Source organism: Candida dubliniensis, chromosome 4, assembly GCF_000026945.1.
Source record: "Candida dubliniensis CD36 chromosome 4, complete sequence".
NCBI lineage: Eukaryota > Fungi > Ascomycota > Pichiomycetes > Serinales > Debaryomycetaceae > Candida > Candida dubliniensis.
The window spans coordinates 149,218-168,382 of NC_012863.1; the positions used below are offsets into that span (position 1 = coordinate 149,218).

The 19,165-nt window shown below is 34.3% G+C and overlaps 9 protein-coding genes and 1 non-coding gene across 10 annotated transcripts; 6 read left to right on the top strand and 4 right to left on the bottom strand. All coding sequences in view use genetic code 12, as the record gives it.

Moving 5' to 3' along the window:
* Positions 1-913: 913 nt before the first annotated feature.
* Positions 914-3,055, bottom strand: CD36_40840 (DNA mismatch repair protein, putative; the record flags this gene model as incomplete). Its single annotated transcript, XM_002419711.1, has 1 exon — positions 914-3,055. One exon carries the CDS (start codon positions 3,053-3,055, stop codon positions 914-916), a length of 2,142 nt encoding a protein of 713 aa, XP_002419756.1.
* A 204-nt stretch (positions 3,056-3,259) lies between these two features.
* Positions 3,260-4,390, top strand: CD36_40850 (non-structural maintenance of chromosome element, putative; the record flags this gene model as incomplete). Its single annotated transcript, XM_002419712.1, has 1 exon — positions 3,260-4,390. One exon carries the CDS (start codon positions 3,260-3,262, stop codon positions 4,388-4,390), a length of 1,131 nt encoding a protein of 376 aa, XP_002419757.1.
* A 62-nt stretch (positions 4,391-4,452) lies between these two features.
* On the bottom strand, positions 4,453-5,775 carry CD36_40860 (metalloprotease, putative; the record flags this gene model as incomplete). Its single annotated transcript, XM_002419713.1, has 1 exon — positions 4,453-5,775. The coding sequence occupies one exon, from the start codon at positions 5,773-5,775 to the stop codon at positions 4,453-4,455; it is 1,323 nt and encodes a 440-aa protein (XP_002419758.1).
* A 785-nt stretch (positions 5,776-6,560) lies between these two features.
* CD36_40870 (transporter of the mitochondrial inner membrane, putative) lies at positions 6,561-7,652 on the top strand (the record flags this gene model as incomplete). Its single annotated transcript, XM_002419714.1, has 1 exon — positions 6,561-7,652. One exon carries the CDS (start codon positions 6,561-6,563, stop codon positions 7,650-7,652), a length of 1,092 nt encoding a protein of 363 aa, XP_002419759.1.
* Positions 7,653-8,232: 580 nt separating this feature from the next.
* On the top strand, positions 8,233-9,105 carry CD36_40880 (peroxisomal-2,4-dienoyl-CoA reductase, putative; the record flags this gene model as incomplete). The annotated part of the gene is made up of 1 exon (XM_002419715.1): positions 8,233-9,105. The coding sequence occupies one exon, from the start codon at positions 8,233-8,235 to the stop codon at positions 9,103-9,105; it is 873 nt and encodes a 290-aa protein (XP_002419760.1).
* Positions 9,106-9,336: 231 nt separating this feature from the next.
* CD36_40890 (uncharacterized protein) lies at positions 9,337-12,240 on the top strand (the record flags this gene model as incomplete). Its single annotated transcript, XM_002419716.1, has 1 exon — positions 9,337-12,240. One exon carries the CDS (start codon positions 9,337-9,339, stop codon positions 12,238-12,240), a length of 2,904 nt encoding a protein of 967 aa, XP_002419761.1.
* A 269-nt stretch (positions 12,241-12,509) lies between these two features.
* CD36_40900 (sphingomyelin phosphodiesterase precursor, putative) lies at positions 12,510-14,648 on the bottom strand (the record flags this gene model as incomplete). Its single annotated transcript, XM_002419717.1, has 1 exon — positions 12,510-14,648. The coding sequence occupies one exon, from the start codon at positions 14,646-14,648 to the stop codon at positions 12,510-12,512; it is 2,139 nt and encodes a 712-aa protein (XP_002419762.1).
* A 1,271-nt stretch (positions 14,649-15,919) lies between these two features.
* Positions 15,920-16,417, bottom strand: CD36_40910 ([PSI+] induction protein 2, putative; the record flags this gene model as incomplete). Its single annotated transcript, XM_002419718.1, has 1 exon — positions 15,920-16,417. One exon carries the CDS (start codon positions 16,415-16,417, stop codon positions 15,920-15,922), a length of 498 nt encoding a protein of 165 aa, XP_002419763.1.
* A 752-nt stretch (positions 16,418-17,169) lies between these two features.
* Positions 17,170-17,240, top strand: tRNA-Gly (TCC). The gene has a single exon. It is a non-coding gene; the product is annotated as a tRNA-Gly (tRNA).
* Positions 17,241-17,396: 156 nt separating this feature from the next.
* On the top strand, positions 17,397-19,040 carry CD36_40920 (tRNA nucleotidyltransferase, mitochondrial precursor, putative; the record flags this gene model as incomplete). Its single annotated transcript, XM_002419719.1, has 1 exon — positions 17,397-19,040. The coding sequence occupies one exon, from the start codon at positions 17,397-17,399 to the stop codon at positions 19,038-19,040; it is 1,644 nt and encodes a 547-aa protein (XP_002419764.1).
* Between the last annotated feature and the right edge of the window lie 125 nt (positions 19,041-19,165).

The following is a 19,165-nucleotide window of genomic DNA, read 5'->3' on the forward strand; positions in this document are numbered from 1 at the left end:
TCTTGTTCACAACCAACTCCTAAAGTCAAATATTTTGTTTTTTACGATTCATAGTAATAGTTGTATAATTTTAAGCTTATTCAGATTTCATCTCATATTGAGGTATCCCGATTCCTTTTCGTATTTAATTTTCTCATCAGTTAATTGGTGTTTGTTACCTTATGCAAGTATAGGAGTTAATTTGACTAAAATTATAAACTAAATGGAACTACAAAACGACAAGATCCATCTGAAAAATATTGACTTGCCAAGATTACAACAGTAAATTGGTCTGGCATTAAGTAAATCGTTCCATGGGGCCATCAATACCACCACTCTTAATACTTTTTTGCGACTTATGATTCCTTTTCATGTGAGAAGACTTCCAATTTCCTCCCGCCCCTCCCCTCCTCCTCCTCCTCCTCCTTTGCACTAAAATTTAATATTGTCAATTCGCAACCGTGGATATATTTTTTTTGTTGTTGTTTGGACAATTATCAGTGGTGGGGTGAGAGGGGCAGGCAGTTGTGGGTAGGACATTTCCTTCCACATGCATAGACACAATTAAATAATCATCACAGGGTTCAACCTTGTAGTTAACCACTAATGTCGTAATACAATTTGCAACTCAAGTTTTATAATATTAAATACTATTCACTCGCTCGGAAATTGCTCTATTTTTGAAGGGTGACAATGTTCGCTGATTGAACCGTTTTTATTGAATTACATTGTTTGTTGATAATAGAGATTAAAATGAGAAAACTCTGATAAAGGTTTAAGCTTTCTGTTTGCCTATTGCAACCATCTTCTTTATTGGAAATTGATTATTTAGAATACACGATTTGAATTTGATAAACCATGCTCTATTAGAGTTAGCCAACGTAAATTTCACAGTATACTAATAAGAAGTTTGACACATCAACTTGAACCTTTCTTAACACCTTTCAAAAACTTTATATAATCCTGGTAAATCGGCAATTTGTATCACATCTCGAAGCAAGTTTTTCGGTGCTAAAAACTGTCGTTTTATTTCCGGGAACAAGATACTCTCCAATTGATTTTCAAATGCATTATTTTTGGTTTCATCATTAGTTGGTTCCGGTAAATAAAACAATGCAATTTGTCTCAATATACCCTTTAAACAATCCTTTTCATCTCCATAATTGATTTTAGCACCTAATCGGTATATCAAATATGGTAATTTGTTGAAATCTGGTTCAACTCCAACTAATAACATTGGTAATGTTGTCAATTGTTTATCGTTGTCAATAATAATTTGAAAATATTCTCTAAACATATCTTTCATGAGGAAAACTGAATCGATAACTTTATCCATAGGTATCAAATCATCATTTTTATCATATAATGGTTGTAATATATCAATTAATTTAATTGGTTCATCAAATTCAATTTCTCCAAAATTACAAAATTCATGTAGACCAATTTGATAATAAAATTCCAATAACACCGCAGCATAATCACATAAAAATAATTTGACATCATATTGGAAACAACATAATCGTTTCAATGGATCAATTATCCCCACATAAACTGCATTATTAAAAATATTTGTCAATGGTTTATCTATTATTAAAGTCAAATCGTTTTTCAACAGAGCTATTGATTCTAAATTTACTTGTACTGGTTGACGTAAATGATTAGTCTCAATTTTTGTTGCTATTTTCGATGGCGACTCTAAAATTGAGTTAGATTCATTAGGGGGTTCTTCCTCGCTTTCTTTTTCAGGTATGTCTTGCTCGGTATTGATAGTGTCATCTTCAACTATCAGAGAAGAGTAATATTCAAATTCTTTCTTCATCACATCATGGTAATTCAGTGATGGTTGCAGTTGCATAAATGAACTCAATTTTGATTGACTAGCATCTACTCTCACCATCTTGTTTTCTTGTCGATATTTCTTTAAAGATGGCTGCAGTGCTTTTGGCAACAGATGTTCTTCCAACTCTTCATTACTATTCCTTCTCTTTGTAATTATACTCTGAGTTTTGAATTTTCTTGAAGTATCAACACTTGATAATTTTGTATGTATCTCACTAACAATAATATCAATTATTTCATCTTCATTTAAAAATCGAACTTCTCGTTTTGTAGGATGGACATTGACATCGAGGTTTTCTGGTTTAATTTCCAAGCTAAGATAGTAAAATGAATGACTTCCCTTTGGCAAAAAATACAGAAACACGGCATTAATTGCCCTTTTCAATGGCTCACATGTAACAAGTCTATGATTTATAAAAAATATCGGTTGGATTTTCTTTTTATTGTTATAATTGGCATTAGTCATTACACCGGATACTTTCACTAAACCCAATTCACCATTTGAAATCCCATCAATTTCTAATAATTCATTGGCAATTCCTGATCCATATACAACTCTGATTCTTTCTTTAATGGGCATACTGGGACGGGTGTTTACCTGTTGTAATGGATCACCATATTTTTTGCAACTAAATCCCACAGTTTCACAATGAATGGCATATCGACCAACAATATCCAAAATTTTGGCAAACTCATCACTTTTTGATTTTAGTCCTCGTAATCTTGATGGAATATTATAAAATAAATCTTCAACTATAATTTGGGTTCCATCTTTCCCAGCAATTGGTTTGGGTTCAACATTGGTATTTGATGGTTTGAAATTGGAACTACATAGTTGGCCATTCATATAATAGGCTTTGTATGCCACTTTGGAATCTGGTTGTTTGGTAATCACTGATAATCTCGATATATGGGAAATACTAGCTAATGCCTCACCACGGAATCCATAGGTGGCAATAGATTCCAAATCTTCAAATTTACTCAATTTCGAAGTGGCAAATCTCTCACACAATAAAGGTAAATCAACTTTGGATATACCATGGCCATTATCAGTAATTTGTAATAATTTTAATCCACCATCTTTAACTAATATTTCAATCATGGTTGCCTTGGCATCAATCGAATTTTCCAACATTTCCTTTAACGCGTTTGCTGGTTGTATAATGATTTCACCAGCAGCAATTTTGTTAATAACTGATTCATCTAGTCTCTTAATTGTACAAGTGGGTTCAGTCATGGTGGTTAGGCTGGCACTGGGACTGATTCGTGTAACCTTTTTTCAAAAAAGAAAATAAAAACGGTTGACAACAACGCGTTTTGTTACACTAAAAAAAATACAAAAAAAAAAAAAAATTGTAGATTCGTCAAATTCCTAAAACCAATTTCATATATTCCAACAATAAACAATAATAACAACAACTCAATTCCCAATATCATCAGGATGACGGATACACAACCAAGAAAACTACGTAAAGTGACTACTCAAGAACAAATTGAAGATTATGAAAAACTTCGTCAACGAATTAAAAATCATTTCAAAGATGCTCTCAAGGGTAAAGGATCAGCTATGCTGTTGCATTATATTGATGAAATAACCGAATTATATAAAAGAGTACAATCACAAAAAGTCAGAGACACAAGAGTTCATTTAGAAGATTCTGAAGTTTTCAAAGAAGCATCCGATTTTGCTGCATTGAATGCTCGAAATATAGTTTTCGATGATTCAGGAATTGCTCTTGATGATAGAGAATTTTTCAAGTGTTTAAGAAGATTTGCTGTTACTGATCCTAGTCTTTTAAGTCGTAACGATATAGGAGATAATAATGACCATGATAGTTATGTGAATGCAGAAGACGATGACGATGACGATGATGATGATGATGATCTGGACGAAGAAGAAGCCATTACTGATGAATATACCTTTAATAAAACCAATTGGTTAAAACTCGGAATCCTTTATCATCAAGTTAGTAAAAAATCTATACTGGTAGATTTTTTAAATGGACCATTAAAAGCAGAAAAGAGGAAAATTGTTCGAACAAGGAATGTTGATGATACCAAAAGTAGCGGATTGGCAAAAACTGCTCGACAAGTTCAAGCAAGTGATATTTCCGGCAATGAAGAACAAAATACTGCCAATATGGTCAAATCAGTTTATCAAACCTATATTGAAAAATATGATGGTAATGGAGTAAATTTATTCAAATTTTTTATAAACCCAAGATCATTTGGTCAAAGTGTGGAGAATTTATTTTACACAAGTTTCCTCGTTAAAGATGGTCGATTAAAGTTATACGTAAATGACGAAGGAGTGCCTTGTATTCAGAGAGTGAGCAGTGACGAAATAAGAGAGGCACAATTGGAAAGCAATAAAATTTTTACAAGTCATCACATTGCTAGTTTTAATTACAAGGCTTGGAAGAAGTACACACAATTATATAACATAAGAGAAGCCTTTTTGGGGCATCGTGATGAACCTGAAGACCAAATGCCACCTGAAGATATAATTGATTACACTGAGGATGAACCCATACCGACATCTCAAAGAAGAGATCTGAATTTATCTGAATGATTTATATTAATGCTTGTTGTGTACGTATGCATATATATACAAGGATTATGTGTACTGTTTAATTAATATTTACAAATTCTATTAAATTCTTCTTCTTCTACTCTAACCCACCCATCAACATCTAATAATTTGTTTAATGGCCATTTTCTTATAGGTAAAAAACTGAGATCAGTTCTCAAACGTAATTTTTCAAAAATCTCTATGCCAGCAGCTCCAATCATTATCGCATTATCAGTACATAATGATAAATCTGGAAAATGAAAATTCACATTGTCGGCACCTATCTCTTGAAAATCAAGATTTTCTCGTAATTTCTCTCGAAGTCGTTTATTTGCAGCAACCCCACCAGAACAGATAAAGTCTTTAACCCCAATAAATGTGCCATCACTATTTCTATTTTTAATGCCATGTTTCTTGAATGCGATATTTATTCTATCAACAATATGATCAAATATAAATTCCTGTGTTTTGTATGCAATAAATTGTTTAGTCTCTTCGTCCAATGCCACGTCTATCTCACCACCTCCGCTTTTATTATAATGCATTGCTTTGTATTCCTGAATGTTACTTAGAAAATGAGAAAATGCAAATTTCACATCTTCTGGAATACCATATTTGGGTGCTGAATAAGGTAGAGTTAACCTAAAATTGTATGGATTGGCAATTCTTGTGTTTACACTTAATTTTTCATATCTATTTCTAGTTTCTTCTGGAATAGAGTTTATGTATTTTTCCAATTCTTTACCTAACATGTTCCCATACATTCCTAATTCACGAGCACATTTATCCAATGAGTCTCCCACGGCTATATCTCCAACATTTACAACAATTTCGTGTTCAGTTAATGATTTCAGTAACACAAGCATAGTATGTCCACCACTACATAATAAACTTAAAAATGGATACTTTGGTGGTGGTGAATCTGGTTGCTCCAGTTTTGGCAAATTTGCAGTCAACAAATGGCCTAACATATGATGAACTCCAATTAATGGAACACCCCATGCAACAGATAATCCTTTGGCAAATTCGGTTGAAGTACTTAAAGATCCCGCCATTCCTGGACCTCTAGTAACACAAAGTAAATCGGGAGGGTTCAATGCTGATATTTGATGTTTACTGCAAAATTCTTGAACCATATTGGCGATGGTTGCCATATGATAATTATAAGCTGCTGTGGGTAATATACCGCCTATATCAGCAGAATGTAGTGTCCGTTTAAATTGATCTATTATTTTGGGTGGAGTATCGGGATGAGATTTTTCAAGCAAGGCAACACAAGAATCGTCACACGACGATTCTATGGCCATAACGCGATAAGTTCGTAAACTAGCTGGTATCCTTTTCAACGGTAGAGAACACCGAATTTTGAAAGTATTTAAAATCATATCATATTATTCATTCAAAAGATGTTTGTTTTCAATCATACAAAATGAGTGAAAAAAAAATTTTGTGGTATTCTCTTTTTTCTTTCATTCTTTGTTTTGAATGGAAGATTTGAGATGGGAATATTTGTAAATTCAATATGTATTCTATCAGTAATATTAATCAATAGATAGGTTAATATGTTCCAAATGCATAATAAAGATTTAAATACAATTTATTATCTATTTAAAAAGTGTAGAAATTGGTTTGACAGATGGACATTGAAGTAATTTTATTGGACAGACTGCATATTGACACTTCCCAAGTATATTTCAATGGTTTATGGTGATGAGGTCTGGCAATTTTTGTTGTTTTTTTTTTTTTTTTGCAACGAGAATTGTTTATTACTTTAACGAGAGTAACTCAATCAGCGAATGAAAAAATAGACCTTGAGAATCTGAGAAACCACTCAAAGAAAAAAAAAAGCGTTATTTATACAATATTTATATATAATATTGTCAATACTTTCCATTCCATTTGTTATTTTGAACCCTTCGCCCACTCCGCCCCCCCCCCCCCACCTCCTACCAGTTCTTAATTTAGACTTCAAGTTGATATAAGATAACTATTCATTATTACTTTACTTTATTATTTCCAAACTCATTCCTTTTTTTTTTCATTTTGCACAAACTTTTAGTACATACTTTTTTGCATTTAACGTTATTCACCCTGTCATTCAACACTTTTTATGCATTTGAGATAATTATTTTGCCTTCTTAATTAAATCACTATTGTTTATCCATATGATATGTCACAAATTTTCACTAGTTCCACAATACCGTTAACGTTTGAATCACGTGAACATAAAGAACATCATAATATTCGAAATAAGCCTCCGCTGTCTCAACCAGAAAGTAGAGAAAATGAAACATTACAACCGATCTGGCAATGTATGTTGGCAGGAGGATTTGGAGGAGTTGTTGGGGATAGTGCTATGCACTCATTGGATACAGTGAAAACGAGGCAGCAAGGATTCCCATACAAGGTTAAATATAAACACATGATTCCAGCTTATTCAACAATCCTAAAAGAAGAAGGATTTTTCCGAGGATTATATGGTGGATATACACCAGCAGCATTAGGGTCTTTCCCTTCAACAGCGGCATTCTTTGGGACTTATGAATACTCCAAAAGAGTAATGATAAACAAATGGCACGTTAACGAAACATTGGCATATTTCATTGCCGGTATATTGGGAGATTTAGCATCAAGTATATTTTATGTGCCTTCGGAAGTGTTAAAGACTCGTTTACAATTACAAGGTAAATACAATAATCCTTATACCAAAAAATGTGGTTATAATTACCGTGGTCTATGGAATGCAATTGTAACTATTGCCAAAACTGAAGGCCCTAAAACTTTTGTGTTTGGTTATAAAGAAACATTATTTCGTGATTTACCATTTAGTGCCCTACAATTTTCATTTTACGAAACTTTCCGTCAATGGGCTATTTACTCAAACAACGGGTCTGATGATTTATCCATATCAATGGAATTGTTGACTGGAGCAGCAGCTGGTGGTTTGGCTGGAACTTTGACAACTCCACTTGATGTTATAAAGACTCGTATTCAAACAGCTACAAATACTTCAGAATTGAGTAGCTCAATTTCCACTAAACAAACCATCACAAACCCAATAATTAGATTGTTAAATAGAAATGCAACTTTGAAAGCATTGGTATCGATATATAAACACGAAGGTATACTAGGGGCATTTTCTGGTGTTGGTCCTAGATTTATATGGACAGGTATACAGAGTTCCATCATGCTTCTATTGTACCAAGTGGCTCTAAAGCAATTGGATATATTATCTGATGACAGAGACAAGTTAGAGTCTTGATATAAATTTGTAAATAGCATTATAGATTATAATACACTAAACGTTTTTATCAAAGTGAAGAGGATTTAAATTTTTGCATCTAGAGTTCAATTCAAGAAGAGAGAGGGGGACAATACATCTACCGGAGTTAATGGCCATGAATGTTATCTCCAGGATCCCTTAAGTATACTACTCTGATTGAAATACTCATTTGTGTCAAGAAATTTTTGTATTTATAATATCCCCTATTGCTCATAACCTCCGTTGTTACAATGATAGTGGCAGCACCAGAAGTTCATATACTGTTCATAACTAAACCCAGCACAATCGTCTTTTCACATGTAAAAAAAAAAGTATCCCGCAGTAAATTTCAAGTAACAGGGACCAAAAAAAAGGGAACACAATCTTTCACCTCGGGGCAGAATTTCACATTGTCAACCCCACATCTATAAAGCAACTGAAAAAAAAAAATGAAGGACTGATTTCCTTTATAAATACATGTATTTGTTATCAATATAACTCTTATCTTCCTTTTTCTTTGAAACAACAAGTTACATTTTAAACAACTAAGTTCAATTTCACATATTTATTAGAACAAAAAATGCCAAATACCTTAGACAAATCATATCTCGAAAAAAGTGTTTGGAAATCAGATATTTTTAAAGGTAAAGTTGCCTTCATTACTGGTGGTGCAGGTACTATCTGTCGTGTTCAAGCAGAAGCATTAGTTTTATTAGGTGCCAATGTTGCCATCATAGGTAGAAATGCTCAAAAAACTGAAGATGCTGCCAAAGAAATTGCCACATTGAGACCAGGAGCCAAAGTTATCGGGATTGGAAATGTTGATGTTCGTAAAATCCAAACTATTAAAGACGCAGTTGACAGAACTGTGAAAGAATTGGGAAGAATTGATCACGTTATTGCTGGTGCCGCTGGTAATTTCTTATCTGATTTCAACCATTTATCTTCAAACGCATTCAAATCGGTTATTGATATTGATTTGTTGGGTTCCTTCAACACTGTCAAAGTATGTTTTGAGGAATTGAGAAAGAACAAAGGTAGTGTTATCTTTGTTAGTGCTACTTTACATTACTATGGTTTGCCAATGCAACTTCACGCAAGTGCTGCAAAGGCTGGTGTTGACGCTTTAAGTAATGCTCTTGCTGTTGAATTGGGACCTTTGGGTATTAGATTCAATTGTATTGCCCCTGGTGCTATTGGCGGTACTGAAGGTATGCTGCGTTTAGCTCCTCCTAGTGAAGTCCCAATGGAACTGAAAATCCCATTGCAAAGACAAGGTACTACTACTGATATTGCGGATGCCACTGTGTACTTGTTCTCACCAGCTGCATCATATGTTACTGGTGATGTGTTGGTTGTAGATGGTGCTTGGTGGCAAGTTGGTGGTTTCCTTGGTGATCTTTACCCAAGTCTTGTTATTCACCAAAACGAAGACCCACAAGGGAAATTGTAGTTTTCATAGACTGTGTATAATTGCAATAGTTAAAAAAGAAACTATTCTGGGTTCTATCTATTTGAAATTTGAGTGATTGGTCACTATATGCTTAGCTAAATCAGGAGATTTTCTTAATTGATTACGTGGGGGGGTGGTGGAATTTACACCATACGATATCTACTGTTAGTAGATCTGGAAACTACTGGTCGCGAAAAATAGTACAAGCAAAAATTCAAAGAGTGATCACTCATGCTCGTTAAAACTTTCAGGTACACACACAAACCAATAGACGAGAGAAAGAAAACTGAAACAATTGATGAACAAACTCTAGCTTTAAATAAATACCTTCCCCCTCAAAAAAAAAAAAAAGAAAAACAAAAAGAAAAGAAAAGAATACTCTACCCCTTAATCATTAATAACAAAATGACAGATAGATTCGGAAGACAAAAATCAACTCGCTGGGTGAATTCTGTTCCAACTTACGGAGATTGGGGCGATGATGATTATGAAGATGAGTACACGTATCAAGAAGATAATTCCTCACAACAACAAAGAAAAGTGACACCCCAGAGATTTGAGTTACCCAGTGATCATGTTCCCCCAGTGCCGGTTATTGACGAAAAGTATAAAAACTTTACTGCTGAAAACAACATAGAAAGCAATGTGAGTCAACCTAAAGAACTTGTGTTGTCGGTTGATGGACAAACTAATCTTGAAAGTGATAGCAGTGATGAAGAATCTGAGATCATTAGTCAAGGGTGTGTTAGTCCGTATAAACAAGCAAATAAGCAAACATTCGGAATTTCCCAAAACTTTGATGAGAAGCTGACGACACCTGGTTATCTGGTTAACACCCCTGTTATTGTATCAAATAATGGATCCGATTCTAATGTGGAGAGAAACGATAATAATGAAGAAGATAATAAAAATTTTACTAGAGCATTGAAAGAGATTCAACTGAAGGAATCACATCATGAGGATTTGGAAAAATTAGAACTTCAGCATAGACAGAAAGATGAGTCTGAGTCTGACAAACAAGTTTCAGAACTGTCTTCAACTAAAAAACAGCCAAACTTGATTTTATCAGTTGATAAGCATAAGAACATTTATTCCGATAGCAGCGATGATGACGACAATGATGACGACATGGGTTCGAGTCTTAATTTTGGAGCATCGACTCATAGTCTTGGAAACATCGCAAAGGCTACCACATCTAAAAATAACGTCACAACTTTGGAAGTGCAATCTAAAGAGGGGCATCAATTTGAACCTCCAACACCAACATATAGCTATTCGCAGCAATCGTCAAACTTACCACCAGAAAGTCCTTCTATGGAGTCTGAAAATAGTTTCAATTCAGAATACTCATTCCAAAGAGAACCTGTTAGCTTGCAATTAGCTACTCACCATGAAGAAATTGAAACTATGTCACCGAAGAAAGATCTGTTACCGGAACCAAATGAACAGATTGAGGAATTGAATACCGCCGTGAAATCGCCTCAACCGGAATTAGTACTCTCGGTAGATAAACCGGACTTTAAAGCTAGTGATGACGAAGATGATGATGATGATTATAACTGGGGCTATAACAGTCAAAGCTCTAGTAATGATGAAAAAGAAGCTCTTAATGTTCCTGGAGAAAATTCAGCGTCAGATATAGATTCCTTTATTGATAATTTGAATAAAGTCTATAGCGGGGACCCTTCTGCAGAAGTTTTACCACCGATAGATCATGATTTGTCATTGCCAGATTTTGAGAATACTTCATTCAGTAAATATGAGGACGACGATGAAGATAATTACAGTCCTATTAAACCGTTAGCTGTTTCTCAGCAAAAAGAAGCTCATGATGATTACTTGAGTTCATTCTCAGGAAGAACGCAATCAATAAGGAAACCCCCAAGACATTCTGCAATTTTTACTGACGATTTCTCTGGTATTCCCAATGATGAAACTGAAAAGGCAACAGAGGAAGAAAAGGATGACTCCATTACAGAAGATCTGGTACCAGCTATTGCACAAACAAATGAATCTGAATTTGAACAAAAAGCATTGGGTAATAATAATACTGAGTTAGCTCCACCTGAACTACATCCAGTAGCCTCCTCGGGATCATTATCAACTGGTAAATTATCCTTGGATACTGCATCTCAGAAACAACAAGAAGCACAAGAGGAAGAAAGTATAACAAAAGATATCAAAGACTCTCGGAGAATTTCCACACTGAGTAATGCCACTTTCAACTTAGGTGGTTGGGCCCCTAATACTGATAATTTCCGTAATCAATTCATAAGCGAGAACGATAACGAGTCCGTAAACTTTAACACAGATAGAAGTGGTTATGACAAATTTACAAAAGTGAGAACTGAATCAAGTCTAGAGGAAGAGAATGTCAATGCTAGTTTACCTTCAATCCCAGAGACTATTGATGCAGTTATGCCAATTATTCAAGAAGATGGTGGTAGTGAAGAAGAAGGAGAAGGTGATGATGACCAAGAGAAAGATGATGTTCAAGATTATAATGGTGATTCTCAGTCGGTGTTACCCACAATTACCATGACGTCAAAATCTGATTCTGTTTTGAATGAACATTTTTATCCAAAGCCATTATTTAAAGAAGAGAGATTGACTCCTGCTGCTTCGAAAGAAAATTTATTGCCACAAAAGTATAACAGTTTGTTACCTCCTGAGAATAGAAGAGCTTCTGATAGTTCAGAAGTTTCTGAAAGACAAAGGTCGGAATCAACATCTACTGTTACCACCAACTCTACTGTACAAGTAACTCCCAAAGAGTTAGTTCCTGGTAAATATCCTGTTTCAGATTGGAAGAGTATTGTTACTATATCACAGCCTATTGACAGAATTGCAGCTTTTAAGGATGCATTACATAAGGAACAACAATATGATAGTAAGTTGACGAGTTGGTTACATTATGCATTGAAACGACTGCCCAATACAAGCACAAACTTACTGATTGGTAGAGTTGCCTCTCAAGCATATCAAAATGCTGAGCACAATGATCTTCGAAGACATGCTTCATTCAGAAGTAGAGTCAATATTGTCAAAGACAAGGTTGAAGGTACTGGATCTTTTGGTAAGAAATTGTTTAGCCGTAGTAAGAAGTTTATCAAATCGACCACAGGTGATAAGTAGTTTTGATTAGAAATTGAATATACAAAAAGAGATATACTAGATATTGAATTATTATCTCTTGGTACATTAACAAGCATAATGATTAAGACACACACAAAAAATAAAATAATATATATTGACGAATATTTAAATAATAACGATAAGAAAAGGGTAAAAATAATAAAACGAACTTGCTTTAAAAAAAAAAAAATTGGAAATAGGTTTCAGCCGTGTGTCAAAGCAGCAACACCAGAGATTTGGTAATCACAATATCATTCATATCAACTTTTCTATTTCTTCATACATTCTTCGACAGAAACAATGTCGAGATTAGCAGCATTACAATAATTGTTGACATAACATGAAGTAGTAATGTTTTTACCCGATGGATGAGTACAGTTAGGAGTGTAAGGACTAAATCTGTACTGGTAGTCGGTATACATTTGGTTAAACTTGATGTTAGTGGGATCTTTCATTTTGCTAATAGCAAATTTATCCCAGAAGGTAGCGTTAAGTGGAGCACTTGCTGGCCATTCATTGTTTGGGTCGTAAGCAGCTCTAGCAGAATATTCATATTCCCAAACTGGTTCATCACCACCATTAACATAAGTTTCGTTCAATTTAGTATAGTAGTTGAAAGAATTGATAATGTTGAAACTTTCATCTTCAACTTCATAGTATCTAAATGCTGGGTTATGGTTACCAAATGGAGTAAGTGATTGAATGACCCAAGCAGATGTGATTGGTTGGTTTGGTTTTGGTGATTTGGCATCAGAATAAGCAACGATTTTTTGATCATTATGAGTGTGTCCATAATAAAGATTGGCAATGGTGTAAGGAGCAAATCTTCTAACAATTTTTTGGAAAATTAATGAATCAATTGGCATAACATCATCTTTGTTCGGTGGAACATGAGCACTAATCCAAACTCTTTGGTTTTTCTTTTCACTTTCGATCAATTCATCAACCAAAAACTTCCAACCACCGAAAAGATCAGGATCAGATGAAGCATTAAGGAATCTCCATGTGTTAGATTGATAGTAAGTATTTGAGTTCAAAGTAATGATTTTCAAGCCTCTTTCTGTTTCATAGGAGAAGGCAGCATAGTGGTCTTTCATAGTTTGTTTTTCACTTTTTTCAAACCATTCATTTCCAATCCATACATCAACCATTTCATTATTGTTCCATGAGTAACTGTTGTTGTAATCAAGTTTCAAAGGAGCTAACAAACCATATGGAGCGGTATCGTGGTTACCCATACTTGGAAGAACTGGAATTCCATTAAGGTATTGTCTCATGGCTTTGAAAGTACGGATTTCTTCACTTTTAACCAAGTCAACAGTAACACTTTGCAAATCATGTTCAGCAGTGTCACCATTGTAAAGAGCAAATTCAAAGTTTTTCTCTTTGTGCATTTTAGCCATTTCAATTAAAGAATTGTTAACCAAGATTTCTGGTGTGTCACTCAAATAAGCACCAAAGACAGTAGCAGGTTGAAAGTTAAAGTTCCAGCCACGAGATTTTGGGAAATCGTAATATTCACCTTTAACGTATTTTTCTCCATCATAATGGGCATCAGGGTAAAAGGAGAATTTAAAGTCTTTTGGACTCTTGTTTGGATTGTCTGCAGCAAAGGCACTGGTGAAATTATAGTTTTTTTCAACTAATTTGTTGTTAAAAGATTTGGTAAGACCACACACTAATTGGGAACATTTGGCTTCATTACCTTGTTCGTAAGTGAATTGGATATGAGCATCACTCATATGCAAGACATTGAATCTTTCTCTGTTGGTCTTGTTGTAGATTGGTTCGGAGTAATGTTGTGGTTTTTTTTCTGGCCACCAGCTTTCAATGTTGAAGGAATCAACCACAGTTTCAAGATCTGGAAGATCACAACTTCCCATTTGTGCATGACAATAATACTCAAGATCAAATTCATCTGAAGTATTGAATCTTCCTAAAAAGTCCAAGAAATCGTTGTCAAGAAAGTTGACAACATCGTAACCATCAATACCAGATTCAAATTTTTGGTCAAACTTTTTGTCAGTGTAAGCCTTGGTGGTAACAAAGAAGTTTCCAATGGTACAGTACATATATGGAGTTGTATTCAAAACGCAATCCTTGTACATCATCAAAGTAGTCAAATGAGCTTTTTCTGGTTTTTCATCAATCAACTTTTTAACAAATCTCATTTTGTTTTTACATTGGTCACACTTGGAAACATTACCTTTAGCAATTTGCAATTGTTTCAATTGCAACATAATGTAATCATAATCTTTGCTTGGCAAGTTTCTGAAAACAGGTTCCATAAGATCTTCATCTCTTTTTTGGAGGGATTGGGCTTTGAGTTGTTCAACATTAGGAACAACTTGAGCAATAACAGCAGCAACAGCAAAACAAATGAAAGCTATCAAGAAATTGGCTTGCATGGTGTAGTGTTTGGAGAATGGGTTAGTGAGATAAAAATTAGTCTTTCAAACATTTCAACAGTAGGATTTGAGTAGCTTTTATATTGAAATATTGCAGTTGATTTTATTTCTTCGGATGATGAATTTTCTTTCTTTTACGTATACTTTTTGCAACCAAAAATTTTTGTTTTTCTATATTGGTTCCACGTGTGAATAAACCAGATCAAAAATTTTCTCAAGCAAGTACACATTGGCAAGTATCTCAACCATCTCTATCCATAGAATCTATTTAGCCTAACGGAGATTGTTTATTATTAGATTCCTAATTACGCTTCCTATTTAAGCGATTTACTCCTTAAAACGTGGGTCCACTGACACAGTAATTAAGATACTTGTTGAAATCACCAAGACAATATATCTAAATTGTTTACAATCTAATTTATTTGATTTATAATTCATTGTTACATTGAATATATTTCTTTGAATACCTGTTATGAGCAAAGGAATGGTAAAGGTAAGCAACCACTCGTTTTTAATGAAACTATGTTTATTATGATCATTTATGTCCGCTGATTAGCTGATTATTGTTAGCTTTTTAGTCGAAAGTTAGTTTTGCAAAGGAAATTACGGACCAAGAACTAAACAATCAGATGAATGATTACAGGACCACTAACGAAAGATGTTTCCCCTAGTCCGAGGTAATCAAAATACACCTTAAATATCCAGCATTTAGAAAATAAAATTCCAAAACATAGTTATCTTAATATGTTCAGAGGTAGCATCTTTGGAGGTCCATAAAACAAGGTTTATATGAATACAATATAAACATAAAGTAACGGCAAACTATCTTTGAAAGAAACAAAAGTAACCAGAAACTTTTCATATCCAGCATTTGCATTTGGGAACGTAGTTAGCCTAGATATTTGAAGCCGGTCTCATGTCCAAAGGGAACTATATTCATAACCTAAGATCCTATTAGGAAAGTTGATACGGAAAACAAAAATAAACTTTAATAATCATCTACAAACAAAACTATAACCTACACATATACATAACCGCCAAGAATTATAGTCTTGGAATACCCTAAACCTGAATAATTATGTTTGAATCGGATAAAAACAATTCCGAATAGGAAACCTCAAGATATGAGTTGTCAATTGTTGTACAACTTCAAGTCTCGTAATTCACATAAATCTATCAATGCAATTTGAAAAAGCCCACAAAAAAAAGCACTCCAATAAGCTGGAAATAGGATTCATAACCAAAACATAAATTCAGCACTCTTCGCTTACCTAATACTTGTATCGATCATTGAATGGACTTTGATAATTTGTGTTGTTGTTAACTGGTTCGTATCCATCGTGATTAGTATAACCATATTCGGATTTCACACTATCATTACTTGGACCAGGATAAGCCGACGTTGGAGGAGGTTGTGGTTGGTAAGCATATCTTTGGTTATATTGAGCATCGGGGTACATATTTGGATTAATGTATGTTTGTGGTGGTTGTTGATAAGTTGCATTATTTTGATTTCGGCAACAACAGCAGCAGCATGCTTCAATACACTTGACACCCATACATAAACACTGGACAATCGTCGATATGGCCCAAATAACAAGAAGCCCAAGAAGCACACATCCAACAATGAACACTATCTTACATCCTGTATTAGCCATACAGGTATCGTAGTTTTTAAAGGACTTAGCAAAAGATGTGACCTTGTCGGCATCATTTGAAATGGTATCACGAACATCTCTCCTGGTAATAAAATCATAAATTATCGTCATTGTGGATTCTCTTGATATGGTTATAGCTTTGATTCAGAATTTAAACTTAAATTGTGATTTTATACGTATATCCTTTTTTTTTTCTTTCAAACAAAACAAAAAGAAAAAGCGGTCTTTTATCTATATTTAACAATTTGATCAAATTGTTGGAAGAAAGAAAGAATAAGGGGGGATGAATGAACAAAATAGATAAAAATAGACTCAATATGTTTTTTTTTTTTTTCTCGTGTGGTTCCTGATCTATTTTGTAACGTACTTTACACTGCCTCGTAATTGATTTTCAGGAAGGAGGCTGGGGTTAACTGGTGGATGACCTATGCTAAAGTAAGTAATTGCCTCGATTGAGCCGATATATTATGAATTTTATTTCAGTCTCTCGATTGATTCAATTAACTCTTGATAATGACAATGCCTTTGATAAAGAGATTCTTTTATATTGGACCATAATAGGTACACTTGTTATCTTGGGGTAAGCAAAATTCTCGCGTTTTTTTAGTAGACAATTCTGATTCGAAACATTCTCACACAACAACATCACGTGTGTGTATATTCTGACTATCACCACTGCAGCATTTCTGGCTGTCACTTCAGACCAGATACTTTAGTCAGTGATGACTTAAAACCACATGCTTTCTTAAAACACTGATAAACTTGTGTTAACAAAGACTTGGCTAGTTGTTATTGCGCCACTTAAATAATCAATGTTTAGCCAACTCCAACGGTAACAGCTGTAGTGCAGCAGCTCGTCAACTGGACGGTTGATGTAGTGGTAACATATGAGCCTTCCAAGCTCAATACACGGGTTCGATTCCCGTACCGTTCAAATTTTATTTTTTTTCCCATTGATTTCTAGACTAATCTTTATTTTTTGTGACTTCTATCTCTTCTATTTTTTTTTTTTTTCTTGAATGTTTAGTTTTTTTTTTTTTTTTCGTTTATCACATCATCTTGTATCTGGCTAAACTCCCACGGTCAATGAATGTTTAGAAAAGGACTTCTCCGATTCCAACACACCTTTACCCATACTATGAAACGTCTCGTCAGTAATTCCATAGTGTTGACAACTACCGAGGAAAATATTCGCAATGTTTTGGTTGGTTACTGTGATTATTACAACAAGACTAATAATGACTCACTTGAATTGAGAATTACCGGAGGCTGGGTTAGAGATAAATTATTGGGTAATGAAAGCCATGATATTGACATTGCAGTGAATCATCTAACTGGTGAGGAGTTTGTCAATGGACTTCATGACTATCTACGTCAACATGAACCGGAATTATCAATGAATCATGTTCATACCATCAAAATGAACCCAGAAAAATCAAAACATTTAGAAACATGTACTACAAAGTTATTTGGAGTGGACATAGATTTTGTTAACTTGAGATCAGAAGAATATACCCATGATAGTAGAGTGCCATCGATTGAGTTTGGAACTCCGGAACAAGATGCTGTTCGTAGAGATGCGACATTGAATGCATTATTCTACAATTTAAATCAAGGGCAAATCGAGGATTACACGAAACGAGGTTTATCTGACTTGCAGAATGGTATATTGAAAACCCCATTGGCTCCTATCAAGACATTTTTGGATGACCCATTAAGAATTATCAGATTAATAAGATTTGCCAGTAAATTTAACTTTGTGGTTGAATCGGAGACCTTGAACGCAATGAAAGAAGAACACAATAAGTCGGCATTACTGACAAAAATAAGTAAAGAAAGAATTGAAATTGAATTACGAAAAATCTTAACCAGTAACAACCCTGGTTATGGATTACAGTTGATAAACTACGTCGATTTGGCAAGCAGCATATTCTATGTTCCTGAATTAGCAAAAGAATTTGACAACGAGTCTTTAGAACAAGCACGCTCTCAACTTGCACGCCACATTGAAATTGCTAGTTTAATCTACCCAAACTTCAAGCAAACTATCATGAATTCAACAGAGAAATTTAAAAAAGAGTTCTCCGCATTAATGGCCAATGACGATTATAAAAGCGTTTTTTGGTTATCTGTTATATTGCATCCATACACTAATGTTAAGTCACACAAGCCAAACAGAGACATTTTTAACCAGTATTTGAGGTTAGGTCTTACCTCGAAAAAGAGCGATATTGCTAAAGTTTCAGCTATTAATATGAACTCTGCTGAACTCTCGAGATTGTTCAGTGCACCTGAACTTGTTAAGAGATCGGATATTGGTCTTTATTTAAGGAAGTTTCCTGAATTTGCATCTTTGAATTTGATTGTCAATGCTCTTTTGGATTGTGTAAGAAATGTTGATCAATTTATACAATTACCAAAAGAGTTGCCTGTTCCATTTCCTGAAGTTGGTGAAAAGATTTTAAAAGATGAAAACATCAACAAAGTTATTTCTGATGTCGTCAGTAGATATGAGAAATTGTTTATACAGATTGAAAATTGGGATTTGACTAATGTTCATTTGGTGAAACCTTTAATTGATGGAACTACCTTATCAAAATCGTTCGGAATGAAACCTGGCCCATGGTTGAGACCAACTATAGAAGAAATACTAGTATGGCAATTAGATAATCCCCAATCAAGTGTGGATGAGTGCTTTGAGTTTGTGAAGACCATTATTCCAAAATACAAATAGACTTTTTCTGTATATAGTAGTAATAGTAGAATAAACTGAGAGCTTTTATTTTTGAAATCGAACAGAATCTACCACCCCGTGCTTGGTCTTTCCCTTGTTTGTAATCAACGGTGACACCACCACTT